The following is a 19,372-nucleotide window of genomic DNA, read 5'->3' on the forward strand; positions in this document are numbered from 1 at the left end:
TACATTATACCAGCCCAGGAAAACTAGACAACAGGGGGAAAAAACAGCCAAAAAAACACTATGTATATACAAGTAAAAACTTCTACCATGATCTCCTCCTGAGTTTGTCAAAACTTTTAGAAACAAAAGAATATGAACTATTTATATTATTTTTTCTTTTAGGGTAACTAAGAATGAAAACAGAAGAAAGTGAACCACTATGGAGAAAAGTCTGGGAGAAACTGGAATATGTGCTCATAAGTTCTTTGGCCTACCATCTCTAGGAAGGAGTGAACTGGGATAACTGAATGGTCTTGGGATAAGTGGAAATAATCATAAACATTCAGTGGGTTAAAAGTTGGGAGGTTAGAATAGAAACAGTAGAAACAGTAAAGAAAAACATGGTGATTTTTTTCTCTAATAAATACTAGTTCTGTTATGTATGTTTTCATTTAAACAGGAAAGGAAAAAAGCAAAGAGAACGAGACTGGGAATGGTTTGGGATATTAAAATACAACCTCATTTCAAAAGAGTTTTTAAGTAATCAGGTCTAGTCTTTGATTTTGGGAATCAAAGAGTTTAGTAAGATCAAGCCTCAAACTTTATTCTCCCCACTTTGGTACTAGGGACCAAATCCAAGGCTTTATTTCTATTAGACAAGCACTCTACCACTGAACTATATTTCTAGCCTAAGCTTCAAACATTTAATGAAGAAAAACAAGACAACCACAAATGTATCTGATACTGAGTTTTGTCTTTTCTTTCACATGAATTCTTACTTAATCTGCCTAACAACCTATAAAATGGGTGATGGTCTTCATTCTACAGAATATAATACTATGACTTTAGAAAGATTAAGCAATTTATTCTACCATCATTCAATTAGCAAGTAGCAAATTACTCCAAAGTGTATTATGCTATAAAGATTCTACACAGTGGTTATCAAATAAAGGATATATCATAATCATGAGGGATGCTTTTAAACACAAGTTCCAAAGCCTCACCCAAATATTCACAATCATTTTTAGGAAAGCAATGTTCATTATGTCTATATTCTGATAACATTATTCTATTCTCCCAAACCAGAATGTCAGTACCTTTGACAAAAATGTTTTTTTAACTTCAGCAGTGATTCACGAATCTCTCTCACAGACTTAAGTGTAAATGGTCCCAAACTGTATTTATATATGGAGAGTAACTGTAATTCTGAATTTGCTCTTTCTACTATCCCATTTTTTTTTCTAAAGGTAGCACAGCATTCAAAAGTTGTACTCTCAGATTTACTGAGGCAGGTGGCAATAGGCCAAATTAGGAGGCCTGAATTCTTTATCTACAAACCAATAATTCTTTGGCAAGATCCACAGATATAGCTGCTTCATAAATAAAAACTGGCTTTAAACAAATTACATCTGGTCCAGATTAAAATACTTAATTTCTCTTTAGCATGTGCTCTTAATGTTAACACTTTTTGAAGTTACTACAAAAACAATGAACTTACTTTTCCAGAAACCAGAGCTATTACCTTCTTCAAATTTGTTATTTGAAAAACCTAAACACAATATAAAATGAAACTTGCAAACTTTTGAAAGCAATTTCCTATACTTCTATGCTTTAAAAATATCACCTTTGCAGAGACGAGTTATGGTACCCCTTTAAACTAAGATAAACTATATACAACTAACTATACATATAGATATTGAATGAGAATTCATTCAGGCTGTACTAAGATTTTTGCCTAGTGTCAAGTTTATCAGATCCATTATCTTAAGGTCAAAAACATCTTTTTTTTTTTTAAAGCCAATTTTATGTTTCACCAAATGTCCTATATTCCTCAGTGTGTACGTGGCAAGACAAGGGTAACAATATAACAACTATAAGCTTTCTTTTCAAAATACAAAAAAATTTAAATTTTACAAATTAACTCACAATTTCTTCATCTACCAAAACACAACTAAATTATAATCCAATGCATGATAATTTTTCCCTTCTCAGTAACATGGAAATCCTGTTAATTTTTCTAGTTTACAATTTAACAACAACAACGTCTTTCATCAAGATCTGCTTTCAAATTTGTCATTTCATAAACACCTATGTCTAAGATTTATACATCTCTGGAGCATAAAAGACTGTCTTTAAAATTAATTTAAGGAAAATTCATCCATAATCTTCCATAAAACTAAAAAATGTTGAATCTTAATAAAATTACCTTTAATGCAAAGATACTCAGGGAGTCAGGCATGATGGTTCAGGCCTACAGTCTCAGCTACTTGAGAGGCTAAGGCTATAATAGGCTGATCACTGGAGCCTATGAGATTGAGACCAGCCTGGGCAACATACCATAACCCCCATTCTCAAAAAAAGTAAAAAAAAAAAAAAAAAAAAAAAAAGATACATACCTTTAAAATTAAATGTCAATATGGAATGCCTGCCAATTGGTATGTAAATGAAAAAATACTTAAGTATGTTACATTTGGGCTTCCATTAATACAAGGACTAACTAATTACTATTTAGATAGCTACCCAACTTACACACAAAAGTGTGTGTGTGTGTGTAGCCACTTAACATCTCTCTTTTATTATGATGATGATGATGATGATGATGATGATGTTGTTGTTGTTGTTGTTGTTGTAGTTTGACACAATACTTTTATTTCACTTACTTATTTTTATCTGGTACTGAGGATCAAACCCAGGGTCTCACACGTTGAGGCAAGCACTCTACTGCTGAGTCACAATCCCAGCCCCTCACTTAACATCTCTTAACATTACTAAACAGAATCTAAGGTCCATTCCAGCAAGAAAATTCCATAAAAATTTAATACAAAGCTAGTATATAAAAAACCAGGTACCCTATAACCTTGTTATATGATTGAATAACAGAAGAATTTTTCCTGGAACAGATATATTATCTTAAAATATATAAAGATAATCTCTAGAGAAAGAATATAGTTCCACAAAATCTAATTTGAATTATTTCATTCATCTAAATATTTGCAGTGTTTGAAGATGCTTGAGAAAAGACTATATTCTAAAGCCTTCTACAAGTGCTGCTCCCTCCTCATTCTTCCTCTAAGAAAAGTCAGTGCTAAGTTTCCCAAATCTTGGGAAAGTCTCCCACCTACATATTATTAGATTTGATCATAAATTCTGTCTGAATTATAATTTTTTTAAGTTCTTAATGAAAAAATATAATTTCAAACTACTGGTTACTGGCTCAACTAAAAATGGGTACTCAGAATCGGCTAAGATGGATTTCTTGGTAGAGGATGGCGAGTATTAAAGAACTGGGATTCATGAGTAGGGTGAATCCATCTGAAGAGAAGTTGCAACAAGGAACATGGCTGTTTGGGGGAGCAGGAAACAGTTAAAAAAATGCATAAACATCCAAAGCAGCACAAACTGCTATTTTAAACTACAACTAGAAAAGTAAAAGCACTCACTTCCTTGTGATCCTCATAAATTCTTGAAAAAGACAAATACTTTCTATGTATATTAGAGGGAATTATGAACCAAATAACTGAAAATTTTGAGATTAACTCAAGTTTTTATTATTAAGGTATCAGAAGCAAATACCTACCTCTGTTTCCAAAACCTTTTCCAACTCCAAAACTGCCCACTGTGGGTGTATTCTCTCTTTTATTAGACTCGCCAGCATCTGAAAAGTTTAGACAAACTGTTTAACATAGAATTAAACACATCAGTGTTGGCATATGCCTGTAATCCCAGTAACTCAGTAGACTGAAGCAGGAGGGTAAACACGGTCAAAGCCAGCCTCAGTAACTTAGTGAGACCCTAAGCAAATCAGCAAGAGCCTGTCATTGATGTGGCTGGTGATGTGGCTCAGTAGTTACCCCTTTAAACTAAGAAAAACCATATACAACTAACTATACATACAGATATTGAATGAGAATTCATTCAGGCTGTACTAAGATTTTTGCCTTGTGTCAAGTTTATCAGCTGCACCCAGAAAAAACAAAAAATAAAAAATGGGGATAAAATAAATCTTTGGGGTAAAAGGATTTTTCAAGGACAGGAAAAGAACAGTATAAGAACTTAAAATTAATTGCAGCTTTTTAAAAAAATAACAAAACCAATATACAAACATAAATCTACTGCTAGTGAAATACAGGTTTTCTACTATTTGTTATTTTACTGGAGTCCTTTAACCAGAAAACAAACTTCATGATTTTGTATATGCTGAATGTTCACCTTGACAGACCTTGTTGTTATACTCTGTCCCTGTGAGAGTTATTGCTATTGAAAACTTTTTACTCTTATTCTGATTTTTAACTGCTCTATTTATTAATAATAATATTAATACTAGTAAAATTAAAATTAGGGACTAAAGAAAAGCAGCTTTCAAATACAACTCAACTTCACATCTTCTTGTGTCTTACTACTATTTGCCTGTATTAACATTTGTAGCTTTATTTCCCACTACATAATTCTGAACAACCAACATTTTAAATCACACCAAATAAGTTCTCCTACTTCACACGGTGAACTTCTAGTATTGTGTACTTTCATACATGCTATGAATAGTATTTGGAATACTATTTTTTTACTATTCTTTTGGAATAGTATTCCTTGCTTTCCTAGTTTTCCTACTAGAATTCTTTTCATCCTTCAGAAGATAAATTTTTCTGTAAAGCCCTTCAGCACTCCAGTCATAATCCTTCCTCCACATTCCCAATAACAAACTATCTGTACCTCTTTTTAGTAATACTTCTTTTCACATATTTCTGTACCACTAAATTATAAAAATCTTGGCCAGGCACCATGGCATACACATGTAGTTCCACCTACTCAGGAGACTAAGGCAGGAGAATCACTTGAGCCCAGCAATTTAAGACCAGTCTTAGTAATATAGTAAGACCCCATCTCAAAAACAACAGCTACTTAAGGGCAGAAATGCAATGTCAAGGAGCATAGAAGATAAAAAAAAAACTGAGAAAGAAAAAGAGGAAGGAAAGAAGAACCACTAGAAACTTTCAAAACAACATAACTGACATTCTAAAATATCACCGGGAAAATTTTATCTATTCCCTGAGATTCTTATAAATTACTGTACCTATCTCTATAATACTCTATGAAATTCCTAAAATCAGTGCAAACTTGTATATGTCCGACTGAGTATTTTCATCAGATCTTAAAGATGTATGTGATTCAAGAATTTAAAGCTGCTTAGCCATACTCCACAGAACATGAAAAGTGAATGTTAGGTAATTAAGACAATTTTAAAAAACACTTTACTAAATGTACAACTTATACTCAGAAAAATTACCAGAGATTGAAGCAATATGTCAGACAAATTATAAGGAAAAGAAGTAATACTCGTGGGTCTAGGAATTTCTGATTGTATATATAGTATAAAAATAACTTTTTAAAGTACTGACATTCAGAAGAATTCTCATCAGGATTTAATGTGTATTTCAACTTTAAATATATAAAAATGATTTGTGATAAAATCTAAGTGGTGGTTTTGTCATTGAAAAGGGATCTATTCAACAACAGAAGTCTACATCAAAAAGTATCACATAAGCTAAATTTTAAAATTATAATTTTTGAAGAGCTTATCTAAATATATTAACATTAAAATATTAAATATTAAAATATTCTTAAGTATACTATTAAGGTATTTATTATTTTTATTGTTAGTAATAGTTAACAAAGCCCACATCTGAACCTCTTGCGACAATTAATTACATGATCCAAATCAGCATACCTTGACATGTAAGCTTTAAAAGCAAGATATGTATGCATATTTAAAATATAAATTAAGTCAACTAGAAGGACCATATCCAAATATAAAATTCAAATTTGTGTTCATTGTATCTAAATAGAAACTATGTTTTCCAAATGTCAAATGAAATAACACACATTAACTTTAAGATTCCAATGATGAAAAAGGAATTGGAAATATAATAAAATCTTTCAAAGATAAATTTAAGGAGAAGTATTATGCATGTTTAAAAGTACTAAATAGCCCTAGCTATGGAATCCCCTAAAATAAATAATTTTCTTTTTTTTTTTTTTTTTGGTATCAGAAATTAAACACAGTGGTCCTCTACCACTGAGCTACATCCCCAACCCTTTTTTTATTTTGAGACAGGGTCTTGCTAAGTTGCCCAGGCTGGCCTCAATCTTGCAATCCTCCTACCTCAGTCTCCCAAGTCATTAAGATTACAGGAATTAGCTACCATGCCAAGAAAGTCATACAGATTTTTGAGTTTCTAATTATGTTATTGCACTATAAAAAATGATTTAGAACATTTTCAGCATTTTACTATGAAGTTTTAAAAAACGGATTATAGGAAGGTATCTCACTGTGTTACCAGCTGTCAAATAAAATGTTGGCAATTCTAAAAGTAAAATTTAAGAACCCAAGCTTGGTAAAATAACCTCATAAACCTAATACTAATGAACTAATAGAAATGTTTCCCATAATGCCTTTTCTTAAGAAATACAAAACTCACGCCTGTAATCCCAGCTCAGGAGGCTGAGGCAGGAGGATGGCAAGTGCAACCACCCTCAGTAACTTAGCAAGGCCCTGAGCAAACTAGTGAGACCCTGTCTCAAAATTAAAAAGGTGGTTAAGCACCCCTGGGTTCAATCCCTGGTACAAAAAAATAAATAAATATATATAGATGATATATATCAAGAAAGAGTCCTCCTCATCTGGATCTGTAAAGCTTTTTACATTCCTCCCATGTTAATTATAAGAATTATAAGAAATCAATAATCATAAATTAAGAGACAGCTATGTGGAGCATCTGCCCAACCAATCTGTTAACTAATCTATCTGTCCAATCAATTTAATTATGTCCTACTACCCCCCAAAGAAATAAAACAGCAAAAAGAATATTTACATTTCAAAAAATGATGAACTCATTATCCCAACAAAAACTACTATACATGGAGTTATAAAATACTTAGCTTTGCACCAAACAGCTATGAAAGCCATTCCATTATCCAAAAGTCCAGGAGATTAAAGAAAAACAAAGATCTTACCTCTATTTCCCAAACTCCTCCCTGAGGCAAATCCACTTCTCATGAAATGATCTCTTCGAGAAGGTCCATCATCCATTTCTAAAGCAAATGACATTTTGAAAGAAGTCAAACAATAAGTATCCAAGTAGTATGCAAACTGTAAGTCTCTTCAATGTGCCACATGTAGCAAAAGAGGAATTTTATATAGCAATAAGAAAGATGATGAAGAGTCTAGAAGAAAAATGGGCTAAAAATATGAATAGGTAACTCTCCAAAAGAACAAAAAATGGTGACTAAATTTCACTCATAATTCAAAACTGAAAATCAGAAGGAGGAGATAGCAATTTTCAACCACAGGACTGTTTTTGAATTTGCTAATACCCAGTGCTTTTAAATTTGCTAATATAACCAGAATATTCAAGGACACACGTGATACAAATATAAATCACACACTATACTTAGACTGTAAACTGAACCAATCAATCTTGACTCTAAATTAAAAAGTATACACTTTTCTAAAGTACATTAATGTGAAGTAACAGAGACAGATACAAAGGGAGTTTTTGCTTGGTTTGAGTTGGTTTGGTACTAGGGATTGAACTGAAGGGTGCTTAACCTCTGAGTCACATCCTCAGCCCATTTTTTATTTTGAAACATGATCTCGCTAAGATGTTTAGGGCCTCAATAAGTTGCTGAGGCTGGCTTTGAACTTGTGATCCTCCTGCCTCAGCACCCCAAGTAGTTGAGGTTACAGATGTGTACCACCACACCTGGCTAAAGATGTTTTTTATAAGCACAGATAATAGCAAAATTGAAAGAAATTAGTCATCCATAGAATGCTATGCACATTAGTTTCATAGAAATATGTAGCACTCAACATTACAGAACTTTCTTCCACAACAGAATGTTTATTTAAAAACCTAGGGCGGGGCGAAGCGGTGCATGCCTATACTCCCAGCTGCTCAGGAGGCTGAGGCACGAGGATTAGGAGTTTAAAGCCAGCCTCAGCAATGTTGAGGGGCTAAGGAACTCAGTGAGACCCTGTGTCTAAATAAAATTCAAATAGGGCTGGAGATGTGGCTCAGTGGTTATGTGTCCCTGAGTTCAATCTCCAGTACCAAAATATAATAATTAAATAAATAAATTTTTAAAAACCTGCTACGCGGGCCACAAACATAACAAATTTCAAAAATTAATACCATATACACAAAAGGCTTAGAATCCCTTTATATCTGAAATTTTTTTTCTTCTTTTTTTTTTGGGGGGGGGGGTGGGTGGGTACCAGGGATTGCACCCAACACTGAGCCACATCCCCAGCCCTTTTTTATGTTTTATTTAGAGACAAGTCTCACTCAGTTTCTTAGGGCCCCGGCTAAATTGCTGAGGCTGGCTTCCATCTCTCAATCCTCCTGCCTCATCCTCCCAAGTGACTGGGATTACAGGCATGCACCACCATGCCTGGCTGAAATTTTTTCTTTTTTAATGTAACAGTGTTTCTTTAATTTAAGGTATTCTGATGAAGAAAATTAGTTTGATAATAGCAACACTAACAGAAGTGACATTTGTGCAACAGTAGAGTGTTGTAATGTACATCATTATGTCTTGGAAATCTAATTCCTAACATACAATCAAATAAACCAAACTGATCACCATGCTTCATTCATTTCCTTCAACCATTCGGTAAAATCTATTGTTTGACAAGAGAACCAGTTTACTCTATAAATCAATCATAACAGAAAAAAATTCATAAATATTGTAACATTTTTTAAGCACTTCAACAGAATTCATAACTCAAAGAAATATATCACAATGGAAGTTTAAAACACTTAGAATCACCAAGTGTGGTAGCACACATAATTCCAACTACTTGGGAGGCTGAGGCAGAAGGATCATAAGTTTGAGACCACCCTCGGAACTCAAAGACACTCTCAAAATAAAAAACAAAAAGGACTGGGGATATAGCTCAGTGGTAAATTGCTTGACTAGCATGTGCAAGATTCTGGGTTCAATCCCAGAACCAAAGAAAAAAAAAAAACAAAAAAGTTTCCAAAAATTAACTCACCAAAACTAACTTAAGAAATAATGCAAACACACATACACACACGGTTATCCTATGGAAATTCAATCAGACTTTAAATTTCTACATCAAGCCCAGAGAGTGTTTTACAGGAGAGTTCTATAAAACTGGCAAAAAGCTAATCAATCCAATATCATACACATCTTCTAGAAAATATACTATTCACCAATTTATTTCACAAGGCTAGAATAACTCTGATATGACAAAACAGAAAAAAATTGTAAGCCCCCATTACTAACAGATACAAAATTTCAATATATTAGCTAACCAGACCCCACAGTAAATTGAAAGAATAAAATATTACTAGAGGGCTGGGGCTGTAGCTCCGTTGGTAGAGTACTTGCCTTAGCACGAGTGAGGCTCTGGGTTCAATCCTCAGCACCACATAAAAATAAATAAAGGTACTGTGTCCATCTACATCTAAAAAAAAACACTTTAATATCATGAGACAGTTTGTTTTATCCCGTTATATAAGGGTATTTTAATATTAAATACCCTTTTTTTAAATTTTTAGTTGTAGATAAACATAATTATAGGATTGAATCCAGTGCCTCACACATGCTAGGTAAGAGTTCTACCACTGAACTACCAGCCCTAAAATACCTTTTTTAAAAGGTAATTTATAACAGATTAAAAATAAATATTTAATTATCATAAAATATATAACACATTTTAAACCCTCAACAGCCAAATGTAGCTTGTAGCTATCATACTGAACATTGCAAATGGATGATATTTCCATAATTTCAGAGAAATATAATAGCCAGGTGTGGTGGTGCACTCCTATAATCCCAGAAGCTCAGGAGGCCGAGACAGGAAGATCTCAAGTTCAAAGCCAGCCTCCCCAACTTGGTGAGACACCTAAGCAACTTAGCAAGATTTAAAAATAAGAAATAAAAAGGACTAGCAATATGGCACAATGGTTAAGTGCCCCTGGGTTTGATCCCTGATTTAAAGAAAAAAAAAACACCAAACCTAGTAGTCCCCAACTTGTGAAACAAAAACACCAACAGAAAAGGTGATAAGGTGTTCTCACTCATGTTTCCATCTTCAATCAATGTGTGAAAGCAGACTTCAGCACAACAGTACTCAATACATAAGAAAGTAACTCAGGTGTAAGAGATGACAACTCAGCTGGGCACAGTGGTGCATTCCTGTAATCCCAGCTAATTAGGAAGCTGAGTCAGGAAGATGGCAAGCTCAAGGTCAGACTGGGCAAGATTCTCTCTCAAAATAAAAAGTGACTTGGGGGACGGGGGTTGTAGTTCAGTGGTAGAGCACTTGTCTCACATGTGTGAGACACTGAGTTGGATCCTCAACACCACATAAAAATAATAAAATGAAGGTATTGTGTCCATCTACAACTAAAAACTAAATTTAAAAAATTTACTTGGGATGTAGTTCAGTGGTAGAGCTCTTGCCTAGCATGTGTAAGACCCTGGGCTCAACCCTAGCACTTGGTGGGGGGGGAGGGGTAGAAGAGACAAATCAATAGTTGTTTTAGAATCAATAAACAGATTTTAAAAAAATTCCCTATACTCACAAACTGAAATTTCTGTATATGCATCTCAAAATTTCTCCTACCTTCTGGCGTTTATATCACTTAGCTATTACTGACTTTTTTCTCCCTCATTTCCTATAATTTTATATATCTGACTGATTTTGCACTTAGGAGCCACATAATGTATGCCCATCTATATTCTCCCAACTTCTCAACAAAAATGCAATTTGGCCAAAATTAATATTATCACAGAAAATAAGTATGTAGAGAGAGATATTTCATAACAGCATAGAATTTTGTTTTCTGAGATGTCACTCATCTAAGCAGATTGAATTAAACTTTCACTATCTTGCACAATGTCTTTAAGAAAGGTCACTTAGTGTAAAGACTTTCTAAACAATGTAGCTGCTAAACAAAAATGCCTAGAACAAAAAACCTTAACTGTATTTGGCATTTTTTGAAGAAATAATGATAGGATTACATTCTTGACAATCTGCTTTGATAAACTGTTACATGATAGACGTGTCTGAAAATGTTTATTATGTATACATAGGCAAAAAAAGATACTAAAAGCTCTAGAGATGTTTTAAAAGTAGGCATATACAAAGGGTCAGGACTCAGAATATCAAACTTAACACCATCACTAGAATTTCACACAATAAGATTCAAAATTATTTCCAAGCTAAGAATCTTCCCTTATACTATCAATGAAGCCTGAAGGTTAAGACATTTTCAATTTCCTCTCTCTGAAAGCTGAAGAAAAATTAATTCAGGCAAAGTGAGGGGGGTGGAGGGTTCAAGGCAGAAGAAACATACGATCCAGAGAAAATGGAATGGGAGAAAGCTAGAGAAAGGCCAGTCTATACTAAAACAGCTGGATGGAGTATTCAAATCCTTTTCCAATTAAAAAAGGAAATTGATAGATCACATTATATGTTATAAACTAAATGGATATTTGTTTGTGCTTCTGGTAGAGAGGTTGGAAATGAACTAGCAATAGGAACACAGAATTTCAAGCTAACGAAACAAGAGTTAACTAGCAAAAAAACAGAGGGTTGATAAAAGAAATGAAACCATATTATGGGGTTCAAAAGTGAATGACATATACATACCTATAAAGTAGTAACTTTATAAAAGAACTACTATATAAAAGTAACTTCATGGCCTATAAGCTCTGACATTTTAAAACCAGATAATGAACTTTTTTCACTTAATTTTGGAAAGAATTAGATCATAATAGTTGCTTAGAAAGTTTTCTGTGACTATCATTAAGTAAAAGATGTGGTATAATAAGATTCCATTTCTATGAAATACGTAGAGAAATATTTTCAAGTACAATTCTAAGAACATAAGAAGGGCACGGAATGCAAGGGCAGGTAGGCAAAGGAAAAACAAGATAAATATTTATAATAAAAAGAAGTATGTGTAAAGCCAGTGGAATACAATTATCTCTGCGGGATATATAGAGAGATCTAAAAAGAAAAAATCAAAAGACTGTCAACAGTGGCTAAATCTACAAATGAAAATCAGGATTTCAGATAATTTTGTTTCTTATTTTTTTGGGGGAAATAAACATATTGAACTATCAGTTTAGTATACATTCATTTGCCTCATATATTCTTTAATAAGAAAACGTAATTGATTTTGTTTCATTAGTCTAAATATTCACAGAACTAAGCAAAAGCTCAGCTTTTAGTTGGTGGTTATTTCAATCTAGCTTTCTGAAAATATTAACTCAAATACATAGAGACTCACAGCAAACACATAGTAATTCAATTCACAAAAAATACAATGGTGGGGCTGAGATTATAGTTCAGCAGGTAGAGCACTTGCCTAGCACATGTCAGGCACTAGGTTTGATCCTCAGAACCACATAAAAATAAATAAATAAAATAACGGTATTGTGTCCATCTACAATGAAAAAAATATTTTTAAAGTAAAATGGTGGTTTCAAGTTATTGTTTAATGGGTATAGAATTTCAGTTTGGGAAGATGAAAAAGTTCTGGAGGTAGATGAAGGGTGGTAGTTACACAGCAACGTGAATATACTTAATGTCACTGAACCATACACTTAAAAAAGATCAAAATTGCAATAACCACAATAAAAAATTTTTTCAATACAATAGCAATCCATTTCAGCCTGCTTTGAACTTCGATAAAGCAAAAGACTACTGTCATGAGTTTAACTTCCTAGACTAAGCCCTCCCACTTAAACCCATCTTCCCATCCACATCAACTCTATATTAGAGAGAGTATGTGTGTTGGACAATCAAGGTGAATGCATCAGTGTGAGGGAGCAGCCCAGGTGGAAACAAGTTCAGAGAAGGTAATTGAGAGCAGCAGGAAGGATAGGGCTCCTTTATCTTGACATTCATTTCTCTTCTTAGGACTTATCCGAAATTAGTTTTCTGATCTCAAAGAAACTCATATCTTAATGGCATGACATGTGTGGCTTGAATAGTTCTTAGCCTGGCCATTCACCACCATTGGAATCTGCTTCAAAAACTTTACATATAATATACAACATCATACTTCCTTATGTCAGGAATCCTGACAATGCTCTAGCAACCTAGAAGCCAAACATGAAATTTCCGGGTTGAACAAAGGTTTACAGTAATCCACTAACTATACTAACACTACACTTTCCCTTCTCTCCCTTACTCTAGCTAGAAGTGCCCCCAACCCAAGGTATCCAAATTATAATGAATTCTCAATAGGAAATTTTAAAAACATCCCCTTATCAGGGGGATGGGTTGTAGCGCAGTGGGAGAGCACTTGCCTAGCTAGGACGCATGAGGCACTAGTTTGATCCTCAGTACCATATAAACAACTAACAATTTATTTTTAAAAATATGCTGGGCTGGGGTTGTGGGTCAGCGGTAGAGCGCTCGCCTCGCACGTGCGAGACCCTGGGTTTGATCCTCAGCATCACATACAAAGATAAACAAGTGAAATAAAGGTGTTGTGTCCAACTACAACTAAAAAGTAAATATTAGAAAAAAATTTTTAAATATGTCTATCAGTCTGCTCCTTATTCACTAGATGAAATTCTTAAAGAGTTTTGCCTTTTTTTCCTTAACACATACCTGATGATGAAGCTGAAGTCCTGTTAAAAGTGTCTCCATTTGCTCCAGAAGAATATTTATCCTGTAAGAGGAAAGACCAGTTTTTCACTTTGCATATTAAGAATGTCATCTATTTCACAAATAGAAAATTAGAATAGTAACCCCTTTTCCAGTAGAATGCATTCTAAGACTTCTAGTGGATGCCTGAAACAATGGATATCAAACCACTGATTCATACAGACACACTATATTTTTTCCTACACAAACATACCTGTGATAAAGTTTAATTTATAAATTGGGCACAATAAGATATTAACAAAATAAGAATAATTATAATTATGTAATAAAATTATATAATATGGTCTCTCAAAATATCTTATTGGGCTGTACTCACTCTTCTTATGATGTGAAATGATACAATGCTTAGGTAATAAGAGGAAGTAAAGTGAGCAACATAGGCATTGTGATGTAACATTAGGCTACTACATTGACATTGTCAGAAGGCTATTAGTGGCTTAACACTTTCAACAATAAAGAAATTTATTTTTAAAACTTCCACTGTGTTTATATAAAATGAAATCGTTAATATATCCAAATTTTTCAAATGGAAATCACTCTAAGAAAATTCACTTATGCACAGAAAAGAACTTGTCTTTATATGCAAGTACCTCCAATTCCTCTCCTTTTCCCTTTCCTTCTCTGAATTCAACTTCTACTACTCTTGTCTTATTTCATCGTGCTTTAGTCATATTGGCTGTAATAAATTGTATAATGGTCATTAACAAATAATCCTAATTCCTGGACTTTGTAAGTGTTACTTATTTGAAAAAGGGTCATGACAGATGTGATTAAGGATTTTGAAATGAAGAGATTACACTGTTTTATCTGAGTGGGTCCTTTGAAAGGGGTAAAGGGAGATAATACAAATACACAGAGGAAATGGCCATGTGAACACAGCTAAGAAATGCAACTACAAGCCAATGTCCTCTTACAGCCACCAGATGATAGAAGAGAAAAAGATTTTCTCCAAGAGTTTCAAGATGGAAGGTAGACCTTCTCAAACCTTGATTTCTAACTTCTGACTTCTGGAACAATATGAGAATAAATTTCTATTGTTTTAAATTACCCAATTAGGGGTAATTGCTGCCACAGATACATGAACTCAACACATTCACATTTTTCTTGGTATCCAAATATGCTAAGTTTCCTTCCTCTGACTCAGAAGCTTGGTAAATGATGGCTTTTGGGGACTGTTTCAGATCTCCCACTCATGAGTCAAGGAAGCCTTCCCTCTCTCCACTTGAACCAACCCCCCCTCCACACACACACTCAAAATCCTTATTTTTTCCATAGCTTTTTTTTAAAAAAAATTTTTTTTTAGTTGTAATTGGACAGAATGCCTTTACTTTTTTATTTTTATGTGGTGCTGAGGATCGAATCCAGTCCCTTGCACATGCTAGATGAGTGCTCTAACGCTTACCTCTGAGCCACAACCCCAGACCCATCCATAGCACTTTTTAATCATTCATAATTATCTGGTTTACAAATGTGCTTATTCTATCTCCCCAAATAAAATACAAGTCTTTGACAGCAAGTATTTCATCATGTTCAACACTACCTTCAGCATACAGAATTCAATAAATATATGTTGAATGATCAGAAGGCTTGTCGGTTTACTTTTAGGACACCTAGCTATAAATCATTTGTAACCTCTTAAATCACCCAAGTGAACCAATTTAGAAACTTCAAGCCAGGAATAGCGGTGTATACCCTTAATTCCAGCTACTTGGGAGACTGAGACAGAAGGATCACAGATTCAAGTTCAGCCTGAGAAATGTAGCAAGACCCTGTCACAAAACAAAACTTAGTGAAGAGGCAGAGATGTAGCTTAGTGGGAGACCACTTGCCTAACATGTGCTAGAACCTGGGTTCAATCCCCAGTACTGAAATAAAAAATTTAAATTTCAAAATGTTTTAACACATAAGAACTCCCCTATGCAGCTACAAAATATCCTATTTTGGTGAACACATTTCTTTTCACCTGTACCCTTTTCAATTCTGGAATGTCATATGCAAGCTCCTTTTCTAAATTATTACTAACTTTGCTACTGCTACTTAACACAATTACCACTGTGGAGCAATTATCTCACACTGTTTCCACTTTTTTTTTTTTAATATTTATTTATTTATTTTTAGTTTTCGGCGGACACAACATCTTTGTTTTTTTTTTTTTATGTGGTGCTGAGGATCGAACCCGGGCCGCACGCATGCCAGGCAAGCACGCTACCGCTTGAGCCACATCCCCAGCCCTGTTTCCACTTTAATCACAAAAGTTTTTATCTTCTGAAATGTACCACAAAAATGGAAATTTATTCAATATAGTAATGATCACTACATTTAATCATCTGGTCACCTAACAAAAAACACTAACAGCTAATAATAAGTAAGCAAACTAAATATCTAATACACTCACCATATCCATACATTCTAACACTCATCCCAATAAGCCTGCATACTATGTACAAATGTCAACCACTGAGATTTCTGGAATTTATAACTGCTAAGTTACCAAATTTTTTATAACTCATATCTTTCATTTTTCTATTCCCCCAGGTTGTGTACTCACTTCAAAATCAAGATTTTGGAGTTTGGAGTTTTTCTGTGAGAGAAAGAGGACAGGTACTGGAGACTGAATCCAGAGGCACTCTACCATGGAGTTACGTCCCCAACTTTTCTTATTTTGAAACAGGGTCTCACTAAGTTCCCCAGGCTGGCCTCAAACTTGCACTCCTCCTGCCTCAACTTAAGGAATCTCTGGTATTACAAGGTGTGTGCCACCATGTCTTTCTAAGTGCTACCAGAACAGTGCCCTATTACTGCAAAATTATACAAGCATTTATGAACATATCTCGAAAAAAAAAAAGCTCCTGCAAAGCACTCATAAAAGTCTGATGATAAATATCGCTTAAATTGATATTAATCCAATGCTATTTTTTAAAAGCCACTATAAATTTAAAAGGAAAGCACCACCTAGTTTTGAGATGAAAACTTATTTAGAATGACCAATCAAAGGGGTGCCTTAGGGCTGGGATATGGCTCGCTCAGCCATAGAGCACTGGTCTAGCATGTGTGAGGCCCTGGGTTCAATTCTCAGCACCACATATAAATAAAATAAAGGTATAGTGTCCATCTACAACTAAAAAGTATTTTTTTAAAAAATTGGTGCCTTAAATAAAAAAATGGCAGGGAATAAAAGACCTCCAAATTTTCCTCCATAAAAATGTCATTTATACATCCTTATTCTCTGCACTTAATCAAACAAGAAAGGAAAACAAAGCTACTGACTGCATCATGTTCAAGTTAACTAGGAAGTTACTAATTGCACAACCAGCACCAGGTGTCAAGTTTGCAGACAAATGTAAAAAGTTTACTATAAATTGGCACCATACAGATGTATTAAGAACTGTAAGGTGAAATTATCAACATAAATTCACATTCTATTTAGTATTCCAAATGTCATGATACAAGGTATGTTACGAATACTACAATGACTCCAAAAAGGTGAACTTGCAAGATGTAATAGCTAATCCTCAATTTCTGAAACTTGATACAACAAATATGCACAACATACTGCAATGCACTGTGCTGTTTGAAGAGCGCTCCATTTAGACAAACATCTCAAACTCAAAAAAATAAAACTAGACTGATGAAAAAGAGCCTATCTGTATATTAAACTTTGTATTATAGCAAATCTATTAAGAAAAAGGGGGTGAAAAGGGAGCCATAAAATATCCTCTGACCAAATAATTCCTTTTTTTTTTTTTTTTTGGAGGAGGGGATTTATTGGGGATTGAACTCAGGGGCACTCAACCACTGAACCACATCCCCAGTCCTATTTTGTATTTTATTTAGAGAAAGGATCTGACTGAGTTGCTTAGTGCTTTGCTTTTGCTGAAGCTGGGTTTGAACTCGTAATCCCCCTGCCTTAGCCTCCCAAGCCACTAGGATTACAGGGGTGCATCACCACACCCAACAAGTAATTCTATTTTTGAGAAAAAAAAATTCCCAAATTAAATAAGTTGTAGGTACTTATGACAATGTCAAAGTAAAAAACTAACACCATCTTAAATTCCCACAACAAAAATCATTCATATTATGACAGATCCTTTCCATAGGTCTTATGTATGCATAAGAAATTATTTGTAGGAAATTAGTAATATGGAATAATCTGTAAAGAGTGAAAAAAACAAAAGCTGGATTCAAAAATTACTGTGATAGGACTGGGATGTAGCTCAATGGTACCAAGTTTGCCCAGTATGCATCAGGCCCTGGGTTCAATTTCAGTACTTAAAAAAAATTGTTATATACTCTAATAAAAACATATTTTGGAAGACAGAGGGAAGCTTTTCATAGGAGTAACTATGCTAGAGAGCGACATTTTTAGGTGATTTTTCTCCTTTTTTCACAAAATGTGGTTATGCTTTTATGATGAAAGACGACTATAAGAAGATAACAAAAAGATGTTATTTCTAAAATAACTTCCAAGATAAGAAACATGACAAAATCAGATTAATATTTTGGGTATTGCTATTCAAACTCCACATATGAATCAATTCCAGTTAATTTAAAGAACTGCATTTTTTATATAAAACAAGGATTTACACAAAGGCATCACTTAAAATCAGAAAGTATCAAAATTTATTGTCTTACACACAAACAGGAAATTCTGAAGAGAATAAAAACTTTTGGAGATAATGTCAACAAAGTAACACTTCTGCAAAATCAATCCCTTAAACTATATTATCAAGTTTCATTCCACAAATTTTTAAAAAGTCAGAACTGAAACCCAAAAAATCTAACCCAGCGCCACTGCTTCTGAATTACAATGCAATTTCGCAAATGCCAAACAGGAAAAAGATCTGATGATCTGTAATATATTAAACTGATGGCACCATTTGAATCAGCCTAAAATATTTATCTTAGGAGCCTTCCTTGCATAAAACCAATTTTCAGAATTCAAAATATCATCCAGAACCAAACTTTTGCCAATTTTCCATGTAAGTGTCCCTCAGAGACATTCCACCAAATTTGAACAAGCTTGCTTTCACCTGTAAGTCCTAAATCACTGAGATGTAAATAAGTTCTTCATATCACATCTAATTTAGCTTTTAATTGTCACATTATCAGATACATAATTCTACACAGGCATTCTTTTTCATTCCCCATAAAATAGTTTATAACAACCACAGAGATAAACACTGAAATAGTCTATAATTTAAAACTTCCCCACCAGTTTTTCAATTTTGATAAAAATCCATAGCATTTAATAACTGCACACTTTAAATTTTATTACCTTTTCAAATACAGGAACATAGGAAGACACATGAGGTTTGATGATTTCTGCTTCCCAATCTTCATCTCCCATGGTGGCTTCAAGTTCTATTTTTATTTTGTGGGGGGAAAAAGCACTTTGACCTCCATTAGATAAGAACTGTGTCTTTAACAGCATAAACTATCCGTCTGGGGATATAACTCCCTCACAGAGCAAATGAGACCCAGGGTTTGATTCCCGGCACATCCACACCCACCAAAAAAAAAAAAAAAAAAAGTATAAACAATCAACAATCATTGTTTCACATATAGCTATTGGAAAGGCTCAACTAAGTGCTAATCTTCCCAAAAGGATTTTGCAAAAAATGGAGAATTGGGTATTGCTTCTTATCTAGTGATTGCATTTATAGCCATCCTTTTTATATTTCA

General features: G+C 33.9%; 1 protein-coding gene across 3 annotated transcripts in view; it reads right to left on the reverse strand.

The window, feature by feature from the left end:
• Nucleotides 1-19,037, reverse strand: part of Ddx4 (DEAD-box helicase 4) — a 55,106-nt gene extending 36,069 nt beyond the window's left edge. For all 3 annotated transcript variants that reach the window (XM_027938116.2, XM_027938117.2, XM_027938114.3), the window contains exons 1-5: nucleotides 18,966-19,037; nucleotides 13,634-13,694; nucleotides 6,991-7,068; nucleotides 3,557-3,634; nucleotides 1,478-1,528 (exon numbers count right to left, since the gene is read on the reverse strand). In XM_027938116.2, the coding sequence (XP_027793917.1) occupies nucleotides 1,478-1,528; nucleotides 3,557-3,634; nucleotides 6,991-7,068; nucleotides 13,634-13,694; nucleotides 18,966-19,037 (340 nt within the window). The remainder of the gene's footprint in view (nucleotides 1-1,477; nucleotides 1,529-3,556; nucleotides 3,635-6,990; nucleotides 7,069-13,633; nucleotides 13,695-18,965) is intronic.
• Between the last annotated feature and the right edge of the window lie 335 nt (nucleotides 19,038-19,372).

Source organism: Marmota flaviventris, chromosome 5 (assembly GCF_047511675.1).
Source record: "Marmota flaviventris isolate mMarFla1 chromosome 5, mMarFla1.hap1, whole genome shotgun sequence".
NCBI lineage: Eukaryota > Metazoa > Chordata > Mammalia > Rodentia > Sciuridae > Marmota > Marmota flaviventris.